This window comes from Gopherus evgoodei, chromosome 2 (assembly GCF_007399415.2).
Source record: "Gopherus evgoodei ecotype Sinaloan lineage chromosome 2, rGopEvg1_v1.p, whole genome shotgun sequence".
Lineage (NCBI taxonomy): Eukaryota > Metazoa > Chordata > Testudines > Testudinidae > Gopherus > Gopherus evgoodei.
In genome coordinates this window covers 254121526-254145010 of record NC_044323.1, presented here as the reverse complement: position 1 = coordinate 254145010, position 23485 = coordinate 254121526, and the positions used below count along the sequence as shown (strand labels likewise).

Below are 23485 nucleotides of genomic sequence, written 5' to 3'. Positions count from 1 at the left end.
GATGATCTCTTTCACGGGTTTTATTTTTTATGGGTCCTTTGGTGTCCAATCCTTGAGCCGTAGGCTCGTTAACAGAAATTGCAGATAGTGTTGGAAGTCAGCATTGGGCCATGAGTGCTGCGTGACAGTCATCTGTCCTCTCTTTTCTGGCATTTTTCTGTAACCAGGGCAAGGTGACTTTCCTCAAAAATGGATGTTCCTTCATGGACAAATCTTCGCCAGTTATTCCTATCCTGGGCTACTGTCTCCCAGTGTGTGGTATCAATGCCACATCATCTTGAGGATGCCTCCAGTGCATTTCTTCTGGCCTCCCCATTTCCCTTCCCCTTTGGTAAGTTAGGCGTACAGCAATTATTTTGGTAAGTGTATATCACGCATGCAAACACAATGCCCACTCCACCTCAGCTGGTGCTGGATAATCAGGGCCTCCATGCTGACAATATAGGCCTCTGTGAGGACACTGACATTAGTGCAGCAATCTTCCCACTTTATGTTGAGGATCTTCCGAAGAAAGTGCTGGTTCTGGTGTTTCAGGTTTTTCAGGTGTTTTCTATAAGTCACACAAGTTTCACAACTATCGAAGAGAGTTGGGATCACCACCACTTTATAAACTAAAAGTCTTGTGTGTGTTCTGATCTTGTGATTGTTGAACAACGGTGAGACAGTCTGCAAAAGGCAAGGCTCGCATAGAGGATTCTGTGCTGAATCTTGACGTCTATGTCCTCTCTCCGTGAGAGAGGCTGCCAAGATAAACAAACTGTTCTACATTTTCCAGTTCTTCTCTGTCAATGTAGATCTTCCTTGCTGGGTCCGATGATTGACCAGGAGCTGGCTGTTGAAGAACTTTTGTTTTGCTGATGTTCAGAGTTAGCCCTAGGCTTTTGTAAGCTTCAGAGAAGCAATTAAGGGCTGTTTGTAAATCCTCCTTTGAGTGTGAAACTACAGCATAATCATCTGCATATTGGAGTTCGGTTATTGTTGCTGATATTACTTTAGTTCTGTCACAGAGACAATAAAGGTTGAAGAGGTTGCCGTAAGTCTGATATTGGATGTCAATGCCTTGTGGTAGATGGTATTGGGTTAATGTTGTCATAGTTGCTAAGAAAATGGAGAAAAGGGTGGGTGCCAGTACAGAACCTTGTTTTACGCCAGTTCGGATGACAAAAGGCTCAGAGATAGTCACTGCACAGGATGGAGGTAGTCATCTGGTCGTGAAGGAGTCTTAGAATGGTGAAAAATTTGCTTGGGCAGCCAAACTTTGACATGATTTTCCACAGAGTGTCACAGTTAACAGAGTCAAAGGCTTTGGTCAGATCGATAAAGGCCATACATAGCTTCTGGTGTTCTTGATATTTTTTCTGGATCTGCCTGGCTGTGAAAATCGTATTGGTGGTGCCTTGTGATGGTTTGAAGCCATATTGGGACTCTGGAAGTACTTCCTCTGCAAGAGGGTGCAGGTATTCAGTAAAATTCTAGCAGGAATCTTCCCAGCACTGCAGAGGAGGGCAATGCCTCGATAGTTGCCACAGTTGGCCCTATCTCTCTTTTTGAAAATTGTGATCCATCCCTGGTAGTGTGGTTCCAGCTTCTGGCAGTCAGAGGTTTAGGGACACCCAGAGCATGGGGTTGCATCCCTGACGATGTTGGCTAATAGCCATTGATAGGCCTATCCTCTCTGACCTTATCTAATTCTTTTTCAAACCCAGTTAACCTTTGGCCTTTAAAACATCCCCTCACCATGATTCTACAGGTTGACTGTGTGTTGTGAGAAGAAATAATTCTTTATATTTGTTTTTAAATCTGCTGCCTATTAATTTCATTGGGTAATCCTTTGTACCACGTTAAGGTTAAATAACACTTCTCTATTCACTTTCTCCACACCACTCATGATTTTATAGACCTCTATCGGATCCTTCCTTAGTCATCTTTTTTCTAAGCTGCACAGTCACAATCTTTTTAATCTCTCCTCATATGCAAGCTGTTTCAGACACCTTTTAGTATCAAAAGCTTTACATGTGATATATCCTACATCATAAAATGAATATGAAACCAGTGAGGCAAATCCAGCATGCTTTTTTATGAGATTTTCTCCTCATGTTTCATTTGCCAGTATATAAATATACTCCTTGCTGTCTTATGCCAATAAAGCAAGTCACACCGTCAAGCAATCATAGTTTTAGAATCTTTTTGTGCCACAGAATGATCATAGCAATTTTTTTTTCTTATGTGAGTAGAGAGTCACCCCTATATGCTGGCAATCTTGGACTAGTCTTCATTTTGAAACTGGACTATTGCCATTATCTTGGGTATTTCCCTTTGGAAGGTGACTTTGTTTTCTCTAAGATCCCTCTAGGTCCTGCATAAATCAAAAAGTAATGTTTATAATACTTAACATAAATGAAGTAGAGCTTGTATCTTTTCCCAAGAATGCAATGCAATATTAGACAAAGTTTATATATATATTCCCTATTTAAAAAGAGAGGCATCAAAATGAGAAATGACAGTAGCAATCCTCCTCTTAGCCTTGACCAAGTTTGGCTCCATCATACACACCAAGTGCATTGGAATCTCTGTCCAGGCCAATACCTACTAAACAGATTCTTAACTTTCTTGGGAAAGCCAATAAAGAGACAAATCTTTCAAACTACCACCCTGTCTACAACCTCTTCTTCCTATGCAAAATCAGAAGATGGAGACAAATGTCAGCATCACATATCACTGCTAACATCCCAGACTCCTCACTATCAGTCTTCAGACTAAGATATGCATGGAGATGTCTTTAGTAGCCACTGATGATCTTCTTATGGTTCTCGATAGAGACCAAATGTCATTCCTTATACAAACAGCCTTTCTGCAGCCTCTGACAGTTAATCACTCGGTGTTGTTGACACATTTGTAAGGCTTAGCTGGAGTGAATGGAGCAGCAATACGATGGGTTTTAACCATTCCTCTAAATAGACCCAGAGAGCTGTAGTAGGCAGTTGTCCTCATCTCTGATAGTTCTCACATGCAGAATTTGAGAGAGACTAATTTAGTCTCTGCCCCCTCTTCAATCTTTATAGGCAGCAAAGAATTCTGTGGCACCTTATAGACTAACAGACATTCTGGAGCATGAGCTTTCATGGGTGAATACCCACTTCGTCGGATGTATTCACCCATGAAAGCTCATGCTCCAAAACGTCTGTTAGTCTATAAGGTGCCACAGGATTCTTTGCTGCTTTTACAGATCCAGACTAACATGGATACCCCTCTGAATCTTTATAGGAAATCCCTTGGTGAGATGACATGTGCATGGCTGGCATCAATGAGTGCCTAACACTCAGTTTCCTTCCTTCTTCTCAACAAACAGAATTAACAGTTACAAAGATCTCTTAGTGATTTAAAGTGATTAGTACTGAGATGAAGAGTGTCTGGCTTAAATTGAAACCTGTGAGACTGAAGTAATATACTTCAAAATGCCAATGATGCTAACTTCTCTCCTTGTTCACAGTAGTATGAAGTCTCAGTCTTATTGGACTCATTGCAAATCTTGGACACCCGGGCAGCAAGAGTGGCAAGAAATGCTTGCTTTCACTGACAACTTGTCAGTAAATTATGTCCTTTCCTCTCAAAGATGCACTCATAGTGATCCATGCATTTGTATCTTCTGAGTCAAAGCCTGATCCTTTTCAGAGCAAGTTGTAAGACTCCCTTTTTGGAAAGACTTCTCACTGAAACTGAAGATACTAATAGCCACTAACTCCCTCTAACTCCACCCCCACCCCCAAAATAAACCAAAACCAAGCCCTACCAACAGAGTAAGCAAGAGTTACTAAACCTGGAAAAGGCAAAAAGCAGAATCCAGTATGAAGAAGTCTAAGCAGATTTTAATTCCCTATTTGGTACTCATACTTCACAGTGGTATCTAAGGGCTTGTTTATCTAAAACATTGTAACTACCATATTTTAAATACCTAGTGTAGATAGAATAAGTTTATTGTAATATGTTAGCTGGTAGAGGTGACCAAGTTAATGCATTACAACACAACTTTGCTCTGTCTGCACTAGGGTTTTAAAACGTTTTAAAAATACACCTTATATCATAGTCGAGATACGCCCAAAAGGACATACTCTACAGAACCTCTTTGAGAAACTTTGCTAGTTATTTTAGATATAAAAATCATTCAATTGTATAGGCTTAGATATTTAATGACTGGTGGGGAAGCAACACAGTTAGGTGCCAACATATCAGAAGGGATTACTCAGCAGGGCTAAGGAACAACCTGGGGGAAAGATCAGATATTTCAAAAATTTCAAAAAGAAGGGTGTTCTCAAAACAAAAGCTTAACATTCACTAAGATATTTATCAAGTCCAAACTGCATGCTAACTGTAACTGGCAAAACAAGTATTCCTGTGGCATTAATTTCATTTTTCTTTAAATTTAACTAATTACTTTATTCATTCAAACATTTGACTTTTTCCAGGTGCTACTTACATGACCGTTAGCAATATCCAGTAAGTCTTTAACCCTACATCCTTTCACAGGTCCAGCCTCATTGCAAATTGAATCCTCTATAATTAGGTAGGTGGCTTTGTAGGATGTGAGTATCTTATAAATATCCTCAGCAGATCTTTTTGAATAGATTTGATAAATCTGTAGATTAGAAAATATTTAATACAAATTAAATCCATGGAAAATTAAGCGCATATTAAATACATTGGGTAATTGGGAATAAGAAGTTACATATACATCAAATTATAAAAAATTATTTAAAAAATATAATTGTATAAATTTGCTACTCAATACATTTCCAGAAGGGTAATATATGTTTTTGTAAGTGAAATGGATTTCTGGAGACTAGTCATAAGGTTTAAAGTCTCTGGTGCACTAGACATTTGTCAAGAGTATTTAGCAACTATAGATTACAAGCACTGGTATATGACACTACAGGATTTCATGAATAACCCTTCAGGCTTCTGTGACTGGTTCTCAAGATAAGGAGGAGGAATCTTAAAAGATGAGCCTCAGTGTCAGTCCTTTAGTAGGCTAGTATTTTTAGCTTATGACAATTGTCGACAGCAAAAGCTCCATAGCTGATAAGACCATGGGAAGCTGAATGGGAGATGTTGTAGACTCTGCTATAGTTGAGGTCTTGGGCTGCTAACCTGGTAAAATTGCCATAAGAGGTTGGGAAATCCTGTTTTAACAGCCTTTCCTTCAACAGCGGAACTCTGAAAATCTATTTCCATTCTGCTCCCAGCTCAGCCCCTCCTTCTACGCAACTCAAATACACTTAATTTCTTCATCTTCACATTTGGGCCGATTATTCTTCAAATGAAGGAGAAGACACATGGTTAACTCTGGAGTCCGTCACATGCTTTTGAAGTCCGCTGGTGAGTTCCTAGAGAATGAGACACTGCTACTCTCCTACTATACTTTTGTATCACCCTCAGAAAGGGAATGAGGAACCTATTTAGAGTTCTGATCTCAATTTCCTTGCAGAACAGTCCCTGTGGTAATAGTAGGTGACTGGGCAAGTCCTTCTAAACATAAAACTTGGAACACTTTATCTTTCATGGCTGCATTGATATTCTGCACCAGTTACTGACCACTACTACGGAAGTGCATGGCTAAAGACTTTGGAAATGTCTGCTTAGATTCTGTTTTTTGGTGTCAGGAAAAACAACTTATTGGAGATCAACAGGCAAGAGAGAAATGGAAGGAAAAATAAGCCAAAGGGCACCTGAAATCATGTGAAGCAGTCGATTCCTGTTAAAAAAATAACATTACTGGCAAAATGCAGTTTCTAAAGTTGTACTGAGACTCAGGCCTGGTCTACACCTAAAACTTACGTTGACCTAGCTACATCACTCATAGATGTGAAAATTTCACACCCCTCAGAGATATAGGCAAGCCAACCTAAGACATAGTATAGACACCAGTAGGTCGACAGAAGAATTCTGAGCTATCATCTCACATGGGGGTGGATTTACTATAGCGACGGAAATACCCCTGCTGTCACTATAGCAAGGGTCTACGCTACAGTGGCATAGCTGCAGCTGTGCTGCTTTGGCATATGCAGTGTAAATATACCCTCAGCATTTACTGGTAGTGAGAAGACAGAAGGTAACAGTGTCCAGGAGTTAAACCCAGTAAAATGAGAAATTCTCTCTCCTCAACCAACCACTTAACTCTAACTCTCCAATTTATTTTTCTGTTGTACTCTCAAACAAGACTGCCTGGCAACAAAATAATTTCTAGTGTTATTCAGGCCTACCGACGTTTCATTATTCTGAAGCCAACTGTTTACATAGTATCCTCGGGCCTGGACTACAACACAATTCCAGCACGGATGGCCAAAGTAGATGTCAATTGTGCTCCATGGTTCAGTTAAGTAGGAAAACATCTTAATTGAAAGATGTTTGTCTTAGACTCCAGAGATGCAGGTCTGTTTCTGCCGAGGAGTTCAACTGGTAGCCCAGAACCATGTCAGAAGCCAGAAAGTTAACTCTTCACATCAGCATTTTTATAAAGATCCAAAAAACCTCTCTTGCAATCAAGGGAAATTAATTCATGGGATATAGAGGTGAATACATAAATGAGGACACACTGCATACTACAATAGTAGAAAGTGTCATAAATTCAGTGACTTTACTGGGTCTGAATATTGAATGATTCTAGATGGGGAAAAATTATAATCCTACATAGGTGCAGGAAAAATTAAATCACTATAATCTAAATTAAATGGATCCCAAGATTTTGACCTACCTTGAATTTGACCTATCTTGAATTTACCAAATGACCAGACACATCACATACATATACATACAATACCAGTATACAAAAAATGAGATTTTTACTGTTTTGGAAATGAGTTAATATTATTTTGCACTCCTGTGTACCCATTCATGGGAGAACTTTAGAACAATTAATTATACCAGTGGGTCCAACTTGAGGCATAGAGGGTTATTTTGACTCTTCCCTTTTCCTCATCCCACACATCCAGGCACTATGTGAGTCCTGCAACTTCTTTTAAGTCTTCCTCTTAGTATGACCAAGATCTGTCCTTTTCTTTCCATCTCCACAGCCAAATCTCTCGTTCTGGACCTCATTATATCCTGACTTGATTACTGAAACATACTCCTCTCTCGTTTCTCAAACACATGCATTGCTCTTCAATCTAGACAAAATGCAGTCACTAAATTTATCTTTCTTGCCCACTGATATGATCATGCTTTTTCAATCTCTCTTTTTGTTCCCCAGCCACTCTTACATCAAATTTAAGGTTTCTGATAACACCTTCACAGTTCTATAAAACGCCGTCCCTCTTTACTTATCTTCTTTTGTCATAGTTCACATTGACCCTCAATGCTCTTCACTCAGTGTTTCTTAGTGTTCTGCCACACAGTCTTCTATGCATGGCAAAACCTCCCTAAGCTCATCAGCAAGTCCACAACTCTCCTAACGTGTCCCTCTTAAAACCCACTTCTGCCATGTTGCTTATGGTGAATCAAGCTGCCATGTATATAATCTATTATTGTTACCCTTCCCCAACCTCTGTGTACTTGTCTATCTTTAGAATGTAAACTCTGTTGTTCTTTAATGTTTGGAAGGCACCTACCACATGGTGGCACTAGCATACATAAATAATAAAAATTCCTTACCCCAGATGGTCCGGGAAACAAGGAACACAGAAACCTGAACTTGGATCCCATGTTGGAACTCCAACTCCACAAGACCATCAGGTGGCCTTCACTTATCTTCTTTGACATGTATAATTTTCAGTGCTCCTACACATATTAAGCACCTCAACTCATTTTCCACATAATGAATGAAGAATGAAACACTGATACCACAATACATTTTTGGAATCAGATACTAACATTCTCATTTCTTTGTAGAAGATCAACATCATTATATAAAGGTAGACTTGTCACCATCCATCCAGTACACAGCTTAATCATACCCATTAGCTGTGGACTTCCAGCAAACACAGCAGCAACAGGAGCCTGTCTTCTGCAAAACAAACAAACAAAACCACATCACTTCATGCATTTGAGTACAAGGACATATTTTCTAAAACAATATTTTATATCAATTCTAAAACCCAAGTGAATCTTATAGCCCGCTAAGGTAAAAATTCCAGCTCATGAAGATACTATTATGCATCTAACTACACATTTAACTGAAATTACTCTTCTTCGCAATCAGCTGTGAAGTGGCCTAGCAGCATGATTAAAGTCCTTTGCATTGCTAGGTGGAAGCCCAGGCTTATTAGTAGCATGAGCTGATTAAGAAGGCCTCCTGATGAAGAGAGTGGAGAGAAGGGTTGTCTAACTGCCATTCACTTCTGCATCATTTAATCCATTGAACAGCACTTGGTCCTGAAGGAACTGGGATCCTTATCTTCTGGGCTGACAGGAGAATGCCAAGTAGCACACACAGGAATGGGTGAAGGAGGAAAAGAAATGTGGCAATAATTATAGAAAAAATGGAAACCACAGAACAAGAAAAGAGATGCTATATATTTATATACACCTAGCAGAGCTCCTATAAAAGAGATACAAATTTTTATATAAAAGTAGCTCAGAAGATGTATTCAGAAAATATGTCTCTGTTATTTTACCTAACTTATCGACAAAAAGCAATTAAAAGCTTCTGCAAGTCCCACCACACAACAAATATTTTTATATGTTCTGCCCTGGCAAGGTTTTATTTTATTTGAAGATGTACTGGTAAAAGACATATATGTATTTAGACATCCTGACTATCAAAAAAGGTCACACAAATATTTAGCAGGCTGTAGTTCAGTGGTGGGCAACCTACAGGCCACGAGACAGTTTGTTTACATTTACCATCCGCAGGCACGTAAACAAACTGTCTCGTGGCCTGCCAGCGGATGCCAATAAAGATATTCAGTTATAAATTGAAAAATTTCCATTTTCATTAAAAATACAAACAGCTGTAAAAAGTGGTAGTCAGACTGTTCTTTGTTGAGCATATCTCAAAGCAATTCACCATGATTAATTATGTACTTGATGTGTAATATATGCAGGCTAATGCAAAAGTCATTATACACTTGGCATGGTTCCACTTGCTGCCATAAAGATCCACAGGGATGACAAATATCCTACACTGCTATTAACAAAAAGAAGAAATTGGTTGGAACATCAGAATTATCAGCCTAGTCTTTTCTGAAGACGTACAGTTAAAGTCACTAAACTATTTGAACACAGGAGGCCCAATTCTACCCTCAAAGGCACAAGTTCTAGGAGCATCAACAGAACAGATGTTGCACTGGGCAAAGGCCAAACAGGACCTGTAGTCCTCATTGAGAGAGAGTTTATCTGTAAAAATAAATTATTTTTTCTTCAAGTAAGATTCAGTTGTACTCTCACTATTTGTTATGACTAAGGCTGTGAGTTTGTCACAGAGGTCACGGATTCCATTACTTCTGCAGCGGCTGGTGCACCTGGCTCAGGGGCAGCTCAGGCAGCCCCTGCGCCAGGCGCAGTGGCCATTGCTGGGGCAGTCTCAAGCCACCACGCCCTCAGCAGCAGAGTTTGGGTGTGGGAGGGGGCAGGGGATTGGAGTACAGAACAGGGTGAGGCGGGCTCTAGGCAGCACTTGCCTGGGGGGCTCCCCAGAAGCGGCGACATCCCCCTCGCTCAGCTGCTAGGAGGAGGCATGGCCAGGCAGCTCTGCACGCTGCCTCCGGACAGAATGCTCGCTTTCTAGCTCACATTGGCTGGGAACTGTGGCCAATGGGAGCTGCTGGGGGCAGGGGTGCACAGAACTGCCTGGCCACGCCTCTACCTAGGACAGAGCCAAGTGAGGGGGATGTCACCACTTCTGGGGAGCCCCCCAGCCAGGTAAGTGTCGCCCAGAGCCTGCCTCACCCCATCCCATGCCCCAATGCCCTGTCTGCTCCCACACCCAAACGGAGTCTGCTGCTGCTGGGTGGGGGAGGCATGGAGGCAGGTAGGTAGCGTGCCGGCCCCATCAGCCCCCACCCCAGCACCAGCGTGGGTCCTGGGACACACACTGCTGCCTGCCCACCCACCCGCAGCACCAGCGGGGGTCCCGGGCCACACATCGCTGCCTGCCCACACACCCACCCCCAGCACCAGCGGGGGTCCCAGGCCACATGCTTCCACCTCCCCCCACCCCCAACACCCAGGCTGCCCTCTCCCAGCACCTGCAGTGGCCCGGGGCAGCCCCCCCCACCCAAGTTTTAATCACAGGTATTTTTAGTAAAAGTTAGGGACAGGTCACGGGCTCTGAATTTTTGTCTACTGTCCGTGTCTTTTACTAAAAATGCCTGTGACTGAAACGTAGCCTTAGTTATGACCAACACAGCTAGCCATGGACAAGAACTGACAGCCTCCTGGTCAAAGTGGAAGTCTTGAACCAACTACATTACATTATTGCTTTACTTAAATCTCTTCTTCCTTCCATCAGCAGTGCTGAGACTGCCAGTTACTGAGCACTCTGGCTCTGATACAGCTAAAAACGTAAGTGGTTATGCACCTTGCAGGATCAAGCCTGATATTTGTCTCCACCAATGTTTTTTTGCAAATAGCTATTACAAAATCAGCATCTAAAGAACTAAGAATATAACATTCACCAACTTGAAGTTTTTTAATTGGTGATTAAGGTTGGTAATTAAGTTATATGAAAGCAAGTCACATACAATGCAGGAGCTGATTCTGCTCCCACTGAAGTCAATGACAAGTTCACATTGCTTTAAATGGAAGTAATATCAAGCCCATAATCCCTGTCTTCTTTCTCTTCCCAAATCACATAATCAAGTATGGAGGGAAAACTCAGATTAGTAACTGGATTTTGATTAATAACTGTAGTCTGTAACCTATCATTTAATCATCTTCTGTACCAAATGACTGGAGGATAGCTAATGTGATGCCAATTTTTAAAAAGGGTTCTAGAGGTAATCCTGACAATTACAGGTCGGTAAACCTGACTTCAGTACCAGGCAAACTGGTTGAAACCATAGTAAAGAACAAAGTTGTCAGACACATAGGTGAACATAATTTGTTGTGGAAGAGTCAACATGGTTTTGTAAAGGGAAATCATGCCTCGCCAATCTATTAGAATTCTTCAAGGAGGTCAACAAGCATGTGGACAAGGGGAATCCAGTGGATATAGTGTACTTAGATTTTCAGAAAGCCTTTGACAAGGTCCCTCACCAAAGGCTCTTAAGCAAAGTAAGCTTCATGGGATAAGAGGGAAGGTCCTCTTATGAACTGGTAACTGGTTAAAAGATAGGAAACAAAGGGTAGGTTTTCAGAATGGAGAGAGGTAAATAGTGGTGTCCCCCAGGGCTCTGTACTGGGTCCTATCCTTTTCAATATATTCATAAATGATCTGGAAAAAGGGGTAAACAGTGAGGTGGCAACATTTGCAGATGATACAAAATTGCTTAAGATAGTTAAAGTCACAGGCAGACTGCAAAGAGCTACAAAAGGATCTCTCAAAACTGGGTGACTGGGCAACAAAATGGCAGATGAAATTCAATGTTGATAAATGCAAAGTAATGAACATTGGAAAACAATCACAACTATACATATAGAATCATAGACTTTAAGGTCAGAAGGAACCTTTATGATTGTCTAGTCTGACCTCCTGCACACGCTGGCCACAGAATCCCACACACCCACTCCTGTATCAAACCCTTAACCTATGTCTGAGCTATTGAAGTCCTTAAATCATGGTTTAAAGACTTCAAGGTGCAGAGAATCCTCCAGCAAGTGACCAGTGCTCCATACTGCAGAGGAAGATGAAAACCCCCAGGGTCTCTGCCAATCTGCCTGGAGGAAAATTCCTTCCTGACCCCAAATATGGCAATCAGTTAAACCCTGAGTGTGTGGGCGAGACTCACCAGCCAGACACCCAGGAAAGAATTCTCTGTTGTAACTCAGATCCCACCTCATTTAACATCCCATCAAAGGCCATTGGGCATATTTACCACTAATAGTAAAAGATCAAATAATTGCCAAAATTAGGCTATCCCATCGTACCATCCCCTCCATAAACTTATCAAGTTTAGTCTTGAAGCCAGATATGTCTTTTGCCGCCACTGCTCCCCTTGGAAGGCTGTTCCAGAACTTCAGTCCTCTGATGGTTAGAAACCTTCATCTAATTTCAGGTCTAAACTTCCTGATGGCCAGTTTATATCCATTTGTTCTTTTGTTCTTATAAAATGATAGGGTCTAAATTGGCTGCTACCACTCAAGAAAGAGATCTTGGAGTCATTGTGGATAGTTCTCTGAAAACATCCACTCAATGTGCAGTAGCAGTCAAAAAAGTGAACAGAATGTTGGGAATCATTAGAAAGGGATGATAATAAGACAGAAAATATCATATTGCCTCTATATAAATCTATGGCATGCCCACATGTTGAATACTGCATGCAGATGTGGTCGCCCCATCTTAAAAAAAGATTTATTGGAATTGGAAAAGGTTCAGACAAGGGCAACAAAAATGATTAGGGGAATGAAACAGCTGCCATATGAGAAGAAATTAATAAGACTGGGACTTTTCATCTTGGAAAAGAGATGACTAAGGGCAGATATGATTGAGGTCTATAAAATCTTTACAGGTGTGGAGAAAGTAAATAAGGTAGTGTTATTTATTCCTCCTCATAACAAAAGAACTAGGGGTCATCAAATGAAATTAACAGGCAGCAGGTTTAAAACAAACAAAAGGAAGTATTTTTTCATACAATGAACAGTTAACCTGTGGAACTCCTTGCCAGAGGATGTTGTGAAGGCCAAGACTACAACAGGGTTCAAAACAGAACTAGATAAGTTCATGGAGGATAGATCCATCAACAGCTATTAGCAAGGATGCACTGGGATGGTGTCCCTAGCCTCTGATTGCCAGAAGCCGGGAATGGGTGACAGGGGATGGATCACTTGGCGATTACCCGTTCTGTTCATTTCCTCTGGGGCACCTGGCATTGGCTACTGTCAGAAGACAGGACACTGGGCTAGATGACCTTTGGTCTGACCCAGTATGGCTGTTCTTATGTTTTATGATAAAATATGCTGTTATTACTCAAAACAAAAATGCCTTGAGCAAAACCAAACAGAGATACATCCAGGAACTCACACTTACTTTACCCACATCATGAGTTCTACTGTATCTGAGTCATAAAATTCTTGCAGTTCTGAAAGCTCTGTCATTATCCTAGGAAAATACTGAAGAAAATAAACAGAAGTTTATTACATACCATGGTAAGCCCAATGTGATCGCTCATAAACACTGTAACTTTAAATATAGCAATAAGAGTAAACTGTAGTCTTTACAGTCACAAAAGAAATATTGCTACAGATGATCAATTAAAGTCTAATAAAACTGTTCTATATTTTGGTCCAAATTCAATGTTTTAGAACAAAGAATTTACACCAGGAGTGAATCTGACCCCTTATATTAAAAAAAAAAAACAACCCACAAACTTTTTCCCTTTGGTTTTTGAGACAGTAACTTGAAGCATACAATAGTAAACTAAATTGCAGTTGTCCCTCAATAGGTAGGTCTAACAATACTATGTAATTTAATCTAGTAATGCATTGTGTTGAAGTGTTCTGCTGTTCCTCAAATGACCCCAATGCAATTCTCTTCAGTATAAAATTATGGAAGTTTGAGAGAAAAATTATTATAACATCTGGATCTTTTTAACATTTTGCAACTTTTTCTCCCTTTCCTTCAGTTCAGTTCTAGGGTATAATGACACAAACTTCTTAACTGGATTTGTAACATACGGAGCCCACTAGGTGTCCAAACCCTAAGAGTTCTGTTAGAACAATTTGAAGTACAGAATTCCCCAGTCAACCGAACAAGTTTTATTTACTTTAAATAGATTTATATCTGACAACTTCTTTTTTTAGACATTACAGCTTCTCAGAGAGCCAATCTAAATGCACTGGCAGCATATGTGAAGTCAGAAGATGTGTAAAGAAAGTCTTACTCTACTGCTATACATACCATTGTATCAGAATGTCAATAATAAACCATTTGAATCAGATGTTTGTACCTTAATCACTAAGGGACCATCGCGATCTAGTCTGATGTCCCACACATTGCAGGCCCCAGTACCTCACCCATCTACTTCTGTAATAAACCCCTAACCTCTGGCTGAGATACTGAAGTCCTCAAATCATGGTTTAAAGACTTCAGATTACAGAGAATTCACCATTTACACTGGTTTAGAACTGCAAGTGACCCATATCCCATGTTGCAGAGGAAGGCAAAAAAAACCCTAGGGCAGTGGCTCTCAACCATTCCAGACTACTGTACTCCTTTCAGGAGTCTGATTTGTCTTGCGTACCCACAAGTTGCACCTCTCTTTAAAAAACTACTTGCTTACAAAATCAGACATAAAAATACAAAGTGTCACAGCACACTATTACTGAAAAGTTGCTCACTTTCACCATATAATTATAAAATAAATCAATTGGAATACAAATACTGTACTTACACGTCAATATATAGAGCAATATAAACAAGTCATTCATTGTCTGTATGAAATTTTAGTAAAACTAGGCAAATGTCTGGATGAATTGATGTACCCCATGCAAGACTTGTGTATACCCCTGGGGTATGCATACCCCTGGTTAAGAACCACTGCCCTAGGGTCTCTGCCAATCTGACCCAAGAGAAAATTCCTTCCCGACTCCAATATGGTGATCAGTTAGACCCTGAGCATGCGGGCAAGACTCATCAGGCAGATACCTGGGAAAAAAATTCTCCGTAGTAACAGAGCCCTCTCTATCTAGTGTCCCATCTCCAGTTGTTGGGGATTTTTGCTACTGGCAGTCGCCGATGCACCACATGCCATTGTAGGCAGTTCCATCACACCATTCCCTCCATAAACTTATCAAGCTCAGTCTTGAAGCCCATTTGGTTTTTTGCTCCCACCCCGTGCCCCTTGGAAGGCTGTTCCAGAACTTAACTCCTCGGTTAGAAACCTTTGCATAATTTTGAGCCTGAACTTGTTGATGGCCAGTTTATATCTGTTTGTTTTTGTGTCCATGTCATCTCAGTACAGAGAAGAGCTACAATTTTCAGATACATTTGCTATTTACCAAACTTAAATTTTAACAACTATTCACTCTGTAATATGATAACACCTGTTAAAAGAGCAATCTGATTCCTGTATAATGTCTATTTAACAAAAGCTCACTATTGTAATGATTGTTTTGTTTTTGATATTTACATGGCAAGAATTTGTAAACCTTTTAACACTTCTCAAATAAATAAACTGTTAAAAAACAATTAAGTATTTAGAAATAGCTTTTCTGAACTACTGCAATAAAGAACTGAACTTTTTTTAAAAATCAGGATACATCTATGCAAGTGCCTAAATGGTATCCTTTAGTGTAGTACTTGAACATCTAGACTATTTCTACATAAGGTTCTAAACTAAGAAGTCCATTTCTTGTTGACAGGAGCTTTTCAAATGAAGCACTTGCAACTGCCTTCTGTAATTCTACTTCCAACTTAACTAACTGCCTCTCAGTGAAAACATGCATGGGATGACATACTCTTTAAAATGTTTCAATGTTTAACTTTTGCAATATTCTCTCTGTACAATCACTTTACTTTATAAATCCAAAATTTAAATGAATGTGTTTGTTTTCAGCCAACAGACTAATGCATTTTTAATTGCACCAGCCACAATTGTTATGTATCCCTATACATACAAGTATATATGATTTTATTTGCCGTTTTTAAAGAACTGTGTTCATTAGAGCACACTTCACATAGGCACTATCTTCTCTCACCAGCAAGACATTACTTTACTGTGCCTACAATGAACATTTAAAATACTCTTTTTCTTACCTCTTTCCACAAGCTGAAACCTATTATACTTGGAACTGCCATACTCAGAATGAGAGCCTAGAATATTTAAAAAAAAAAAAAAAGAAGAAAAAATATTACTGATAGCTCCTTTATTCCTCACACATGGAACCTGGGATATTTATTGTTTCTGCCTAAAAGCTGAGACACAAGGTGGGATAGGTAGTATCTTTTATTGGACCTCATCTCTCTAATATTCTTGGACCAAATCGTATACAACAATACTGCACATTTAAAAGATGTCAGCTGTAATAGAACGAGTCTCAGACGTGAACATTAAATGACAAATTCTGCAGTTCTTAGTCAAGCAAAACTCAGTATGAACAAACAGGATTTTACTTGATTAAATACTGCAGAATTTGGCTCACTAACTTTAGTAGTATTGGGTCTGAATAGTTTATTCTTCAAGTAACAGTGATGAAGTGCATAAATGAACTGGGGAAGGAAGCAAGAGTGAACAGGTTCTCTCACTAATGTGATCAAGAAACAAAGAAAAAAAATGAAAAGTGCAGTTCAATTCCCTTTAACTGTATTTATTCTCTCATTCAGAATCACAGTATTAATACAAGAACAGTCTATTATACAGCACAGCAGCATTCCAGCTAATCAACCTGATCTTGCAAAGAAGGAGTAGTATAACATGGTTTTGGTAATTTCTAGTACTGAATGTATGCAAAGCAATCTATTGACAATTAAAACTGCAGTAGATCAGTTAATTGCATGCATAAAATAAAACATGAAATAGAAACAAATAGATGTTTTTACATAACCTGGTATCAACTACATTAGCACTGGAAGAACTGCCTTGGCAATTCTTACAGAGCACTACTGGTTAGCATTTACATAGCAAGTGACATGTCCAAAGCATTGCACAAACATTCAATAAATAATTATTCCTCAGAACACCCAGAGTAACTGGATATGATCCCCATTTTATAGAATGGTAACACGTGGCAGAAAAGAGATGTGATTTACCACTCATCACATCAGTGGTAGAGCTGTGATTACAACAGAAATGGTCCTGGTTCCCACAGCAGCATTTATCCCTCTTAAACCCTGATGCCTTTTAGAGGCTGTAGCATAAACATGAGCAGACAAATGGTCTCAACAAATCTTATATGAATAATTCCAGCTATTATTTAGTTTGACAATTTTTCAATCTTTCCCGACAATTAAATACAAATTTATCCAGGCTGCCCTATTTTTCTAATCTTAAATGTTTCTTTAGAATTCTCAATTACTCACCCCTTGTAAAAGAGATGTATTCATTAGCTCTAACAACTACCAACACTGGCTAAAAATGACTGGTAACAATGACTCACCAGCAATACTGGGTGTACAGCTCTCAGTCGAAGCCACTTGAAAAGCGTCATCCAAAGCTCAGGGGAGCATACACCAAATGCAGCAAGCATACACATATAGGGAGTCCACAGGTACTTTATGCTGGGAAACACCACAAAAATCCAAAGATGAGACATTGCACAGATTGTATTCAGACTTCAGACACAAACACACACCTGTCTCTAAAATTTATTTGGCTGACAGTCTGGAAAATGTCATTGTTTTAGTCTAAACAGCACTACATCGAGTGTCATAAGAACAAAATGTTCAGAATATCTTTTTAAACTGCTTTGCTGTTGCTTGACATGTAAAAACGCACATCTCATTATGTCCTAAATAGACAAGGAGTAGAGGTCTTTTCCATTTCTAGTTTCCATGATACACCACGAATAAGGCCCTACTTAATTTGCAATATTTTGGAAATTGCGGCTCCTGTAATATTAGGCTTCCACTGCAATTTTGACAGTGGGAGCCCCGGGCGGCCAACAACAGAGGCCTCCACTCTCAGCCCTGTGCTCCTGACAGCAAATAATCGTGAAAAACTAATAATGGACCTTATTACCACAGACAGGCCCATTGTTACTTTCCCACAATTTTCCATGGCTTGTCCACAACTCAGCAGCAATTATTGGACAAATCATCCCACAATTCAAGAATGGCCTTAACCATGAACTACTTAGTGCATCAAAAAGTTACATAAGATTTCAATGGAACATCAGAATTTAAAAAGAATGCTAGCACAGCAGCTGAATTTGAAGACCAACAGGGGAATGATTAAAAATTTGTTCCAATTAACGTCTCAGATTTATGCTGGGAAAAACCTAAAAAAATGCATTCAAGAAACCAAAGATACTTAAGCATAGTCTACTTTTTTTTGGAGGGGGGTGTGTGGGGGAGATATATGGTCAAAGCTCACTGAGCTACCCTAGGGTAATTACTAGTGTTGTATGTCAAATGGGTTTCAGAGAAGAATGTGGGAGGCGGACAATTTGGACAACTTCTAAAAGGGTGACTAAAGAACTATGTCCAGTTAGTAATATTTTGCCACTTTCAAAACAGAAATATCAATATAAAACTTACCCTTCCAACATCATTGCAAGAGAACCCATTAACATTGTGTGGATTACATGATAAGCTATCTCTGGCCTCTCTCCAATTCGGCCATCGTCAAGTGTAATTTTTTCTTTGAGTGGTTCACCACTGCAGTTGGAAGAAAATGAAACAGTATTTATCTCACATGGTGTCTCAAGCTGTGATACCTATAAAAAACTTGACAACAGTTAGGCCACTGGTATGCTGATACCACTATCTATCATGCTGACCAATATTATCTTATTGTTTCCTTGTAACCCTGTCCATCTGTCTGTATTTATCTTATGTCTCTTGTCTTGTATTTAGATTGTAAGCTCTTTGAGGGCAGGGACTGTCTATGTTCTGTGCTTGTCTGGCTCCATGGCTTGGTCCATGATTAGGGCTCCTAGGCATTATGATAACAAAAATAACTTTAGAAGAGAATCTACTTCACGAGTAACAAGCCTTCACACATGTAACTATTCTGCACTGAATTATGCTGTACTTAAGTTAAACTATGCTTTGTCATATTATAAGCCCAACTGCAAGCTGTAGAATCAGTGTAACTGCACCTCTAATTTGAGGACAGAAAAAGAGATGGAAGAAAGTTCAATCTCATCATTACAGATCCTAGCAGTATCAGATTTAGGTTGCTATCTTGCATATATAAAACAAATCCATTCACCAACTCGGAAGGTGAGAGGTGGAATGAGAAGGAATAGATTTTATTCAATCATAAAATTATTTTGAGCTACATCACAATAATAAATTCATTGTGACTAAATGGAGAACTAAGGCTATTAATACTTCACAATCAAAAAATAATGTTTGGACTTTTTTTAGATTTTCTGAAAAAGAGTTTTGTTGCACAAATTGAAGCCACTACTTGTCACAAAGTTGTCATGATTATTACAAGTAAAATCAATTTGAAGAATGAGAAAATTAAAACTGGCAAAATCATTATGCATCAAAGCTGATTACTTTTTACAAATCTCAGGGGAAACAACTTTCCAATAAATATGGCATAATCTTCATCTCCTAAAAGTCTGACAGATTTTGAAAAATCCACTCTCATCTTTGCCCCTCGCAAGTGGGAAGCTTGACCTGGCACAGGAGGGAATCTATACCTTTCATTACATTCAGCACAATGTAAACTCTTCAGAAATGAGTAAGGTAATTTTCTAGCACTTAAGATTTCAAAGATAAACTTCTGTATTAGGACCTATGCAGTGGTGCCATTCTAAGCCTGCAGACAGTTCCATTGCCTCTTCTACTGTTCACAGTTTTACCAAGCAAAAACAGATTCAAAATACGGGTATGTTTACACTGTATTCAGGGGATTTGACTGCAGCATGTGTAAGCACCCCTGGGTTAGCTTTGTTTGAGCTAGCTCACTAAAAATAGTAGCACAGCTGCAGCAGCACAAGTGGTGGTATGAGCTAGACACTTGAGTGTGTACCTAGGCGGGCTGGTACTCTGGTGGCTAACTCATACAACTGCCTGAGCTACCCTGTTTCAGTGCTATTTTTAGTGAGCTCTCTCAGTCAAAGCAAGCTCAGGTATGCCTACATCTGCCACACACACACACCCCAGTGCAGTGAAGACATATTCAAAGAGGACACTTGGTTCTTTTCAGAATCTTGTGAGCCACAGTGAAACAAAGGAATCAGGTCAGTTTTACTCTACTGCTTGGCATTTTTTTTTTTTTTTTTTTTTTATAATTGGAGATATACCCTAATCTCCTAGAACTGGAAGGGACCTTGAAAGGTCATTGAGTCCAGCCTTCACTAACAGGGCCAAGTACTGATTTTTGCCCCAGATCCCTAAGTAGCCCCCTCAAGGACTGAACTCACAACCCTGGGTTTAGCAGGCCAATGCTCAAACCACTGAGCTATCCATCTCCCTGCTCAGCAGCAGAAGACACAGGCACTCATAATAGGAGATCAGGGCCAAAAAAGACAGAGGAAAGGCTGACTACTGGAGAGCCTCTCCATTCCTTCACCTTATTCATGGCAGCCAGGAGGTTGTGGTGGAGACAAATGCTAGAGAAACATGAATCCTCTTGCAGCAGCCAGGAGACTCTGCACCCCCTACTCCCTACCAGAAACACACTAGTCAGAAGCTGACAATGAAGGAGCTCTTAGAAGGATCCAGGCCTCCTCTCTTCTGGCAGCAAGGGTGGCTGATGTACTACCTATCTGGGAATTATCTATGGAGCTTTCTTCCATTCATATTTGCTATCAAGCTATGGCTAAATTCATAAATGTTTTATACAGTTTTACACACCCTGGTCTATCAGAAGATTACAACTAGCCGTTTATATATAATTTAATAATAATCAAATTAGCTGTATAAAAATAAGCGATAAAAAATAAACCACTTACCTAATTCTCCTTAAAATGACTTGAGTTACAGAAGAAAGGCAGATAATTAATACTAAAATATAAAAAGGCAATAGAGATGACTGAGTTAGCCGCAAAAAAAAGTCTTGAGATGGTGTCTGAAGGGATTCTTGACAAAGAAGCCAGTTCACTGTAAAGTTCCTAGTAAGGTAGAAATACCACACACAAAGAAAATTATTAGTTCATCTGCTCAGCTGAATCCAAATTAATATATTTCCTCCCCAATAACAATTTTTTTCCAAATATATAATGGTTTTGCAGGCATGTTTTTTTTTAAAAATCAGCTCATAAGATCATCCTTGAAATGTATATTCTGTGATCTGAAAAGAGCAGGTTATAACATTGTATAAGCACTTCTATACAGGGAAAAATCCATTTCTAAAAACTTCATTCTGGGGAATCACAAAGTACTTCACAAATATCAATAAATTAAACCTAATGACTTATTCTTGAAGAAAGAAAGTGTGTTCATCCCCGTTTCACAGAGAAGGAAACTGAAAGCTGAGCTAGTTCATCGAAGATCACATAGGTAACTTACAGCAGAGCCAAGAAAAGAACATGGTATTCCCAAGTTCCAGTCCTGGGTCTTAATCACTTGACAATCCTTCTTTCCTCTCACAAAAGAATTCAACCAGAGAACCAAGGAAGTCTAGTCTTTAATTTATGTATTGCTAAAAATCAATATCCTCTACTGGAATGTAAAACCGATGATGTAAATGATGCACTGAATTTGTCCATGTCTTCATCTCCTGTATCTTTACTAGGACTTCTCACTCCCTTTCTTCTCCCTCTTTTCTTCTTTTTGCATCTACTCTAGAGAATCAAACCATTTTCAGTCAATGTGTCTGGACAGAACCAGTTTAAGGATGAACAGTGCACTGCGTCCACATTAGTGGGCACTAGTGAGGAGTCACTTTAACAACTTTTGTGCCGCAATCCCTGTTCTAGACAAAGTTAGTTGCACTTGGTACCTATCCCCCAGTTTCTAGCGCTGTTCCCAGAAGCAATGGATTGTGAGAGATTTTAACAGGACTTCTAAGATAACCTCAAGAGAGACAGGAAATCATGAGAGTACAGATCAAGCTCCCATCATTCTAATGGGAAGCTTCACAATTATCCAGGAGGACTCTCATCCTTTTGTCTCAAACACTGATTTAAGGGGAGTAACTCCATGTCTTAAAAGTGAAATAATACAATCACTGTAAAAAGTCTCATATACAGATCTCTAAAGCACCTGTTAGTTGAGATAAAACCAAAATCCTGACAAAATGTAGCCATTAAGGACCCTTTCTGGAGCTTTCAGGAAAAATAGGAATGTTAATCACTGTGTCTTGGCTAAGCTTATTACATTCTGCCTTCCCAAAATTCCCCCATTAATTTCAGTTGTATGTAATTGTATTCTTTACTTCCTGTCCTGGAATGCTGTGAAGTCATTTTGTACAGAGGCAAGTGCATTTCAGTGGAGATGGTAGCACTTCCTGTATAGAGTTTGTAAGCATTGGTCTCAGGTGCTGGGAGCTCTCAGAGTTCAACAAAGTGCATATTTCAATATCATTATCTATGTCTCATCTAAAATAATCTATCAGAGGGGTAGCCGTGTTAGTCTGGATCTGTAAAAGCAGCAAAGAATCCTGTGGCATCTTACAGACTAACAGACGTTTTGGAGCATGAGCTTTCGTGCGTGAATACCCACTTCGTCGGATGCATGTAGTGGAAATTTCCAGGGGCAGGTATATATATGCAAGCAAGAAGCAAACTAAGATAACGAGGTTAGTTCAATCGAGAAAGATGAGGCCCTGGTCTAGCCGTTGAGGTATGAAAACCAAGGGAGGAGAAACTGGTTTTGAACTACAGAACAGGGCCTCATCCTCCCTGATTGAACTAAGCTCGTTATCTCTAGCTTGCATATATATACCTGCCCCTCGAAATTTCCACTACATGCATCCGACGAAATGGGTATTCACCCACGAAAGCTCATGACCCAAAACATCTGTTAGTCTGTAAGGCGCCACAGGATTCTTAGTTGCTTTTAAAATAATCTAGAATATCTGCAGTGATGGTGCCTGTCATTGGCTCTGGTACTCTAGCTCCCTGCCCAATTATTATGGTTAAAAGCACATTTTTAATATCAAGCCTTAACATTTTCTTCTCATCTTAAGGATTACAGCACCTTGTCTTACAATCTTCCAAAATTTTCAATAATTCCCTCCATTTACTTACAAAAATACGTTTGAAGTAACAATACTCATTGTTGATTCTCTCTCTCTCTCTCTCTCTCTCTCTCTCTCTCTCTCGTCTTCCCTTTTCTAGACTATATGAATTTAGCTCCATGGTTTCCCATCATCATCTTAGTCTCCCACTATTATTAGGGTATGTCTACATTACCTGCCAGATTGGCGGGCAGCGATCGATCCAGCGGGGATCAATTTATCGTGTCTACTTTAGATAAATTGACCTCTGAGCCCTCTCCCGTCAACTCCTGTACTCCAGCATCGCGAGAGGTGCAGGCAGAGTTGACGGGGGAGCAGCAGCAGTTGATTCACCATGGTGAAGACACCACAGTAAGTCGATCTAAATACGTCGACTTCAGCTATGTTATTCACGTAGAAGTTGCATAAATTAGATCGATTCTCCCCTTCCCCCTCCAAGTGTTTAGACCAGGGCTTAGAAATATTGGTTAGAAGTAAGATGTTTTCAGAGCTCTCTGATGCAGGGTTTAAATATTGAAAAAAACTAACCAGAAACTTTTACCCTTGCTGCAGGAAGTGGCACTGAAGTGCCAGAATTCCAGAAACCCCAAGCTACAGAA

General features: G+C 39.8%; 1 protein-coding gene across 3 annotated transcripts in view; it reads right to left on the bottom strand.

The window, feature by feature from the left end:
* Positions 1–23485, bottom strand: part of DPY19L4 (dpy-19 like 4) — a 56222-nt gene that overhangs the window by 6000 nt on the left and 26737 nt on the right. For all 3 annotated transcript variants that reach the window (XM_030553508.1, XM_030553509.1, XM_030553507.1), the window contains 7 exons: positions 20659–20817; positions 18284–18403; positions 17185–17305; positions 15845–15901; positions 13118–13200; positions 7864–7996; positions 4475–4633 (listed from right to left, as the gene is read on the bottom strand). In XM_030553508.1, the coding sequence (XP_030409368.1) occupies positions 4475–4633; positions 7864–7996; positions 13118–13200; positions 15845–15901; positions 17185–17305; positions 18284–18403; positions 20659–20817 (832 nt within the window). The remainder of the gene's footprint in view (positions 1–4474; positions 4634–7863; positions 7997–13117; positions 13201–15844; positions 15902–17184; positions 17306–18283; positions 18404–20658; positions 20818–23485) is intronic.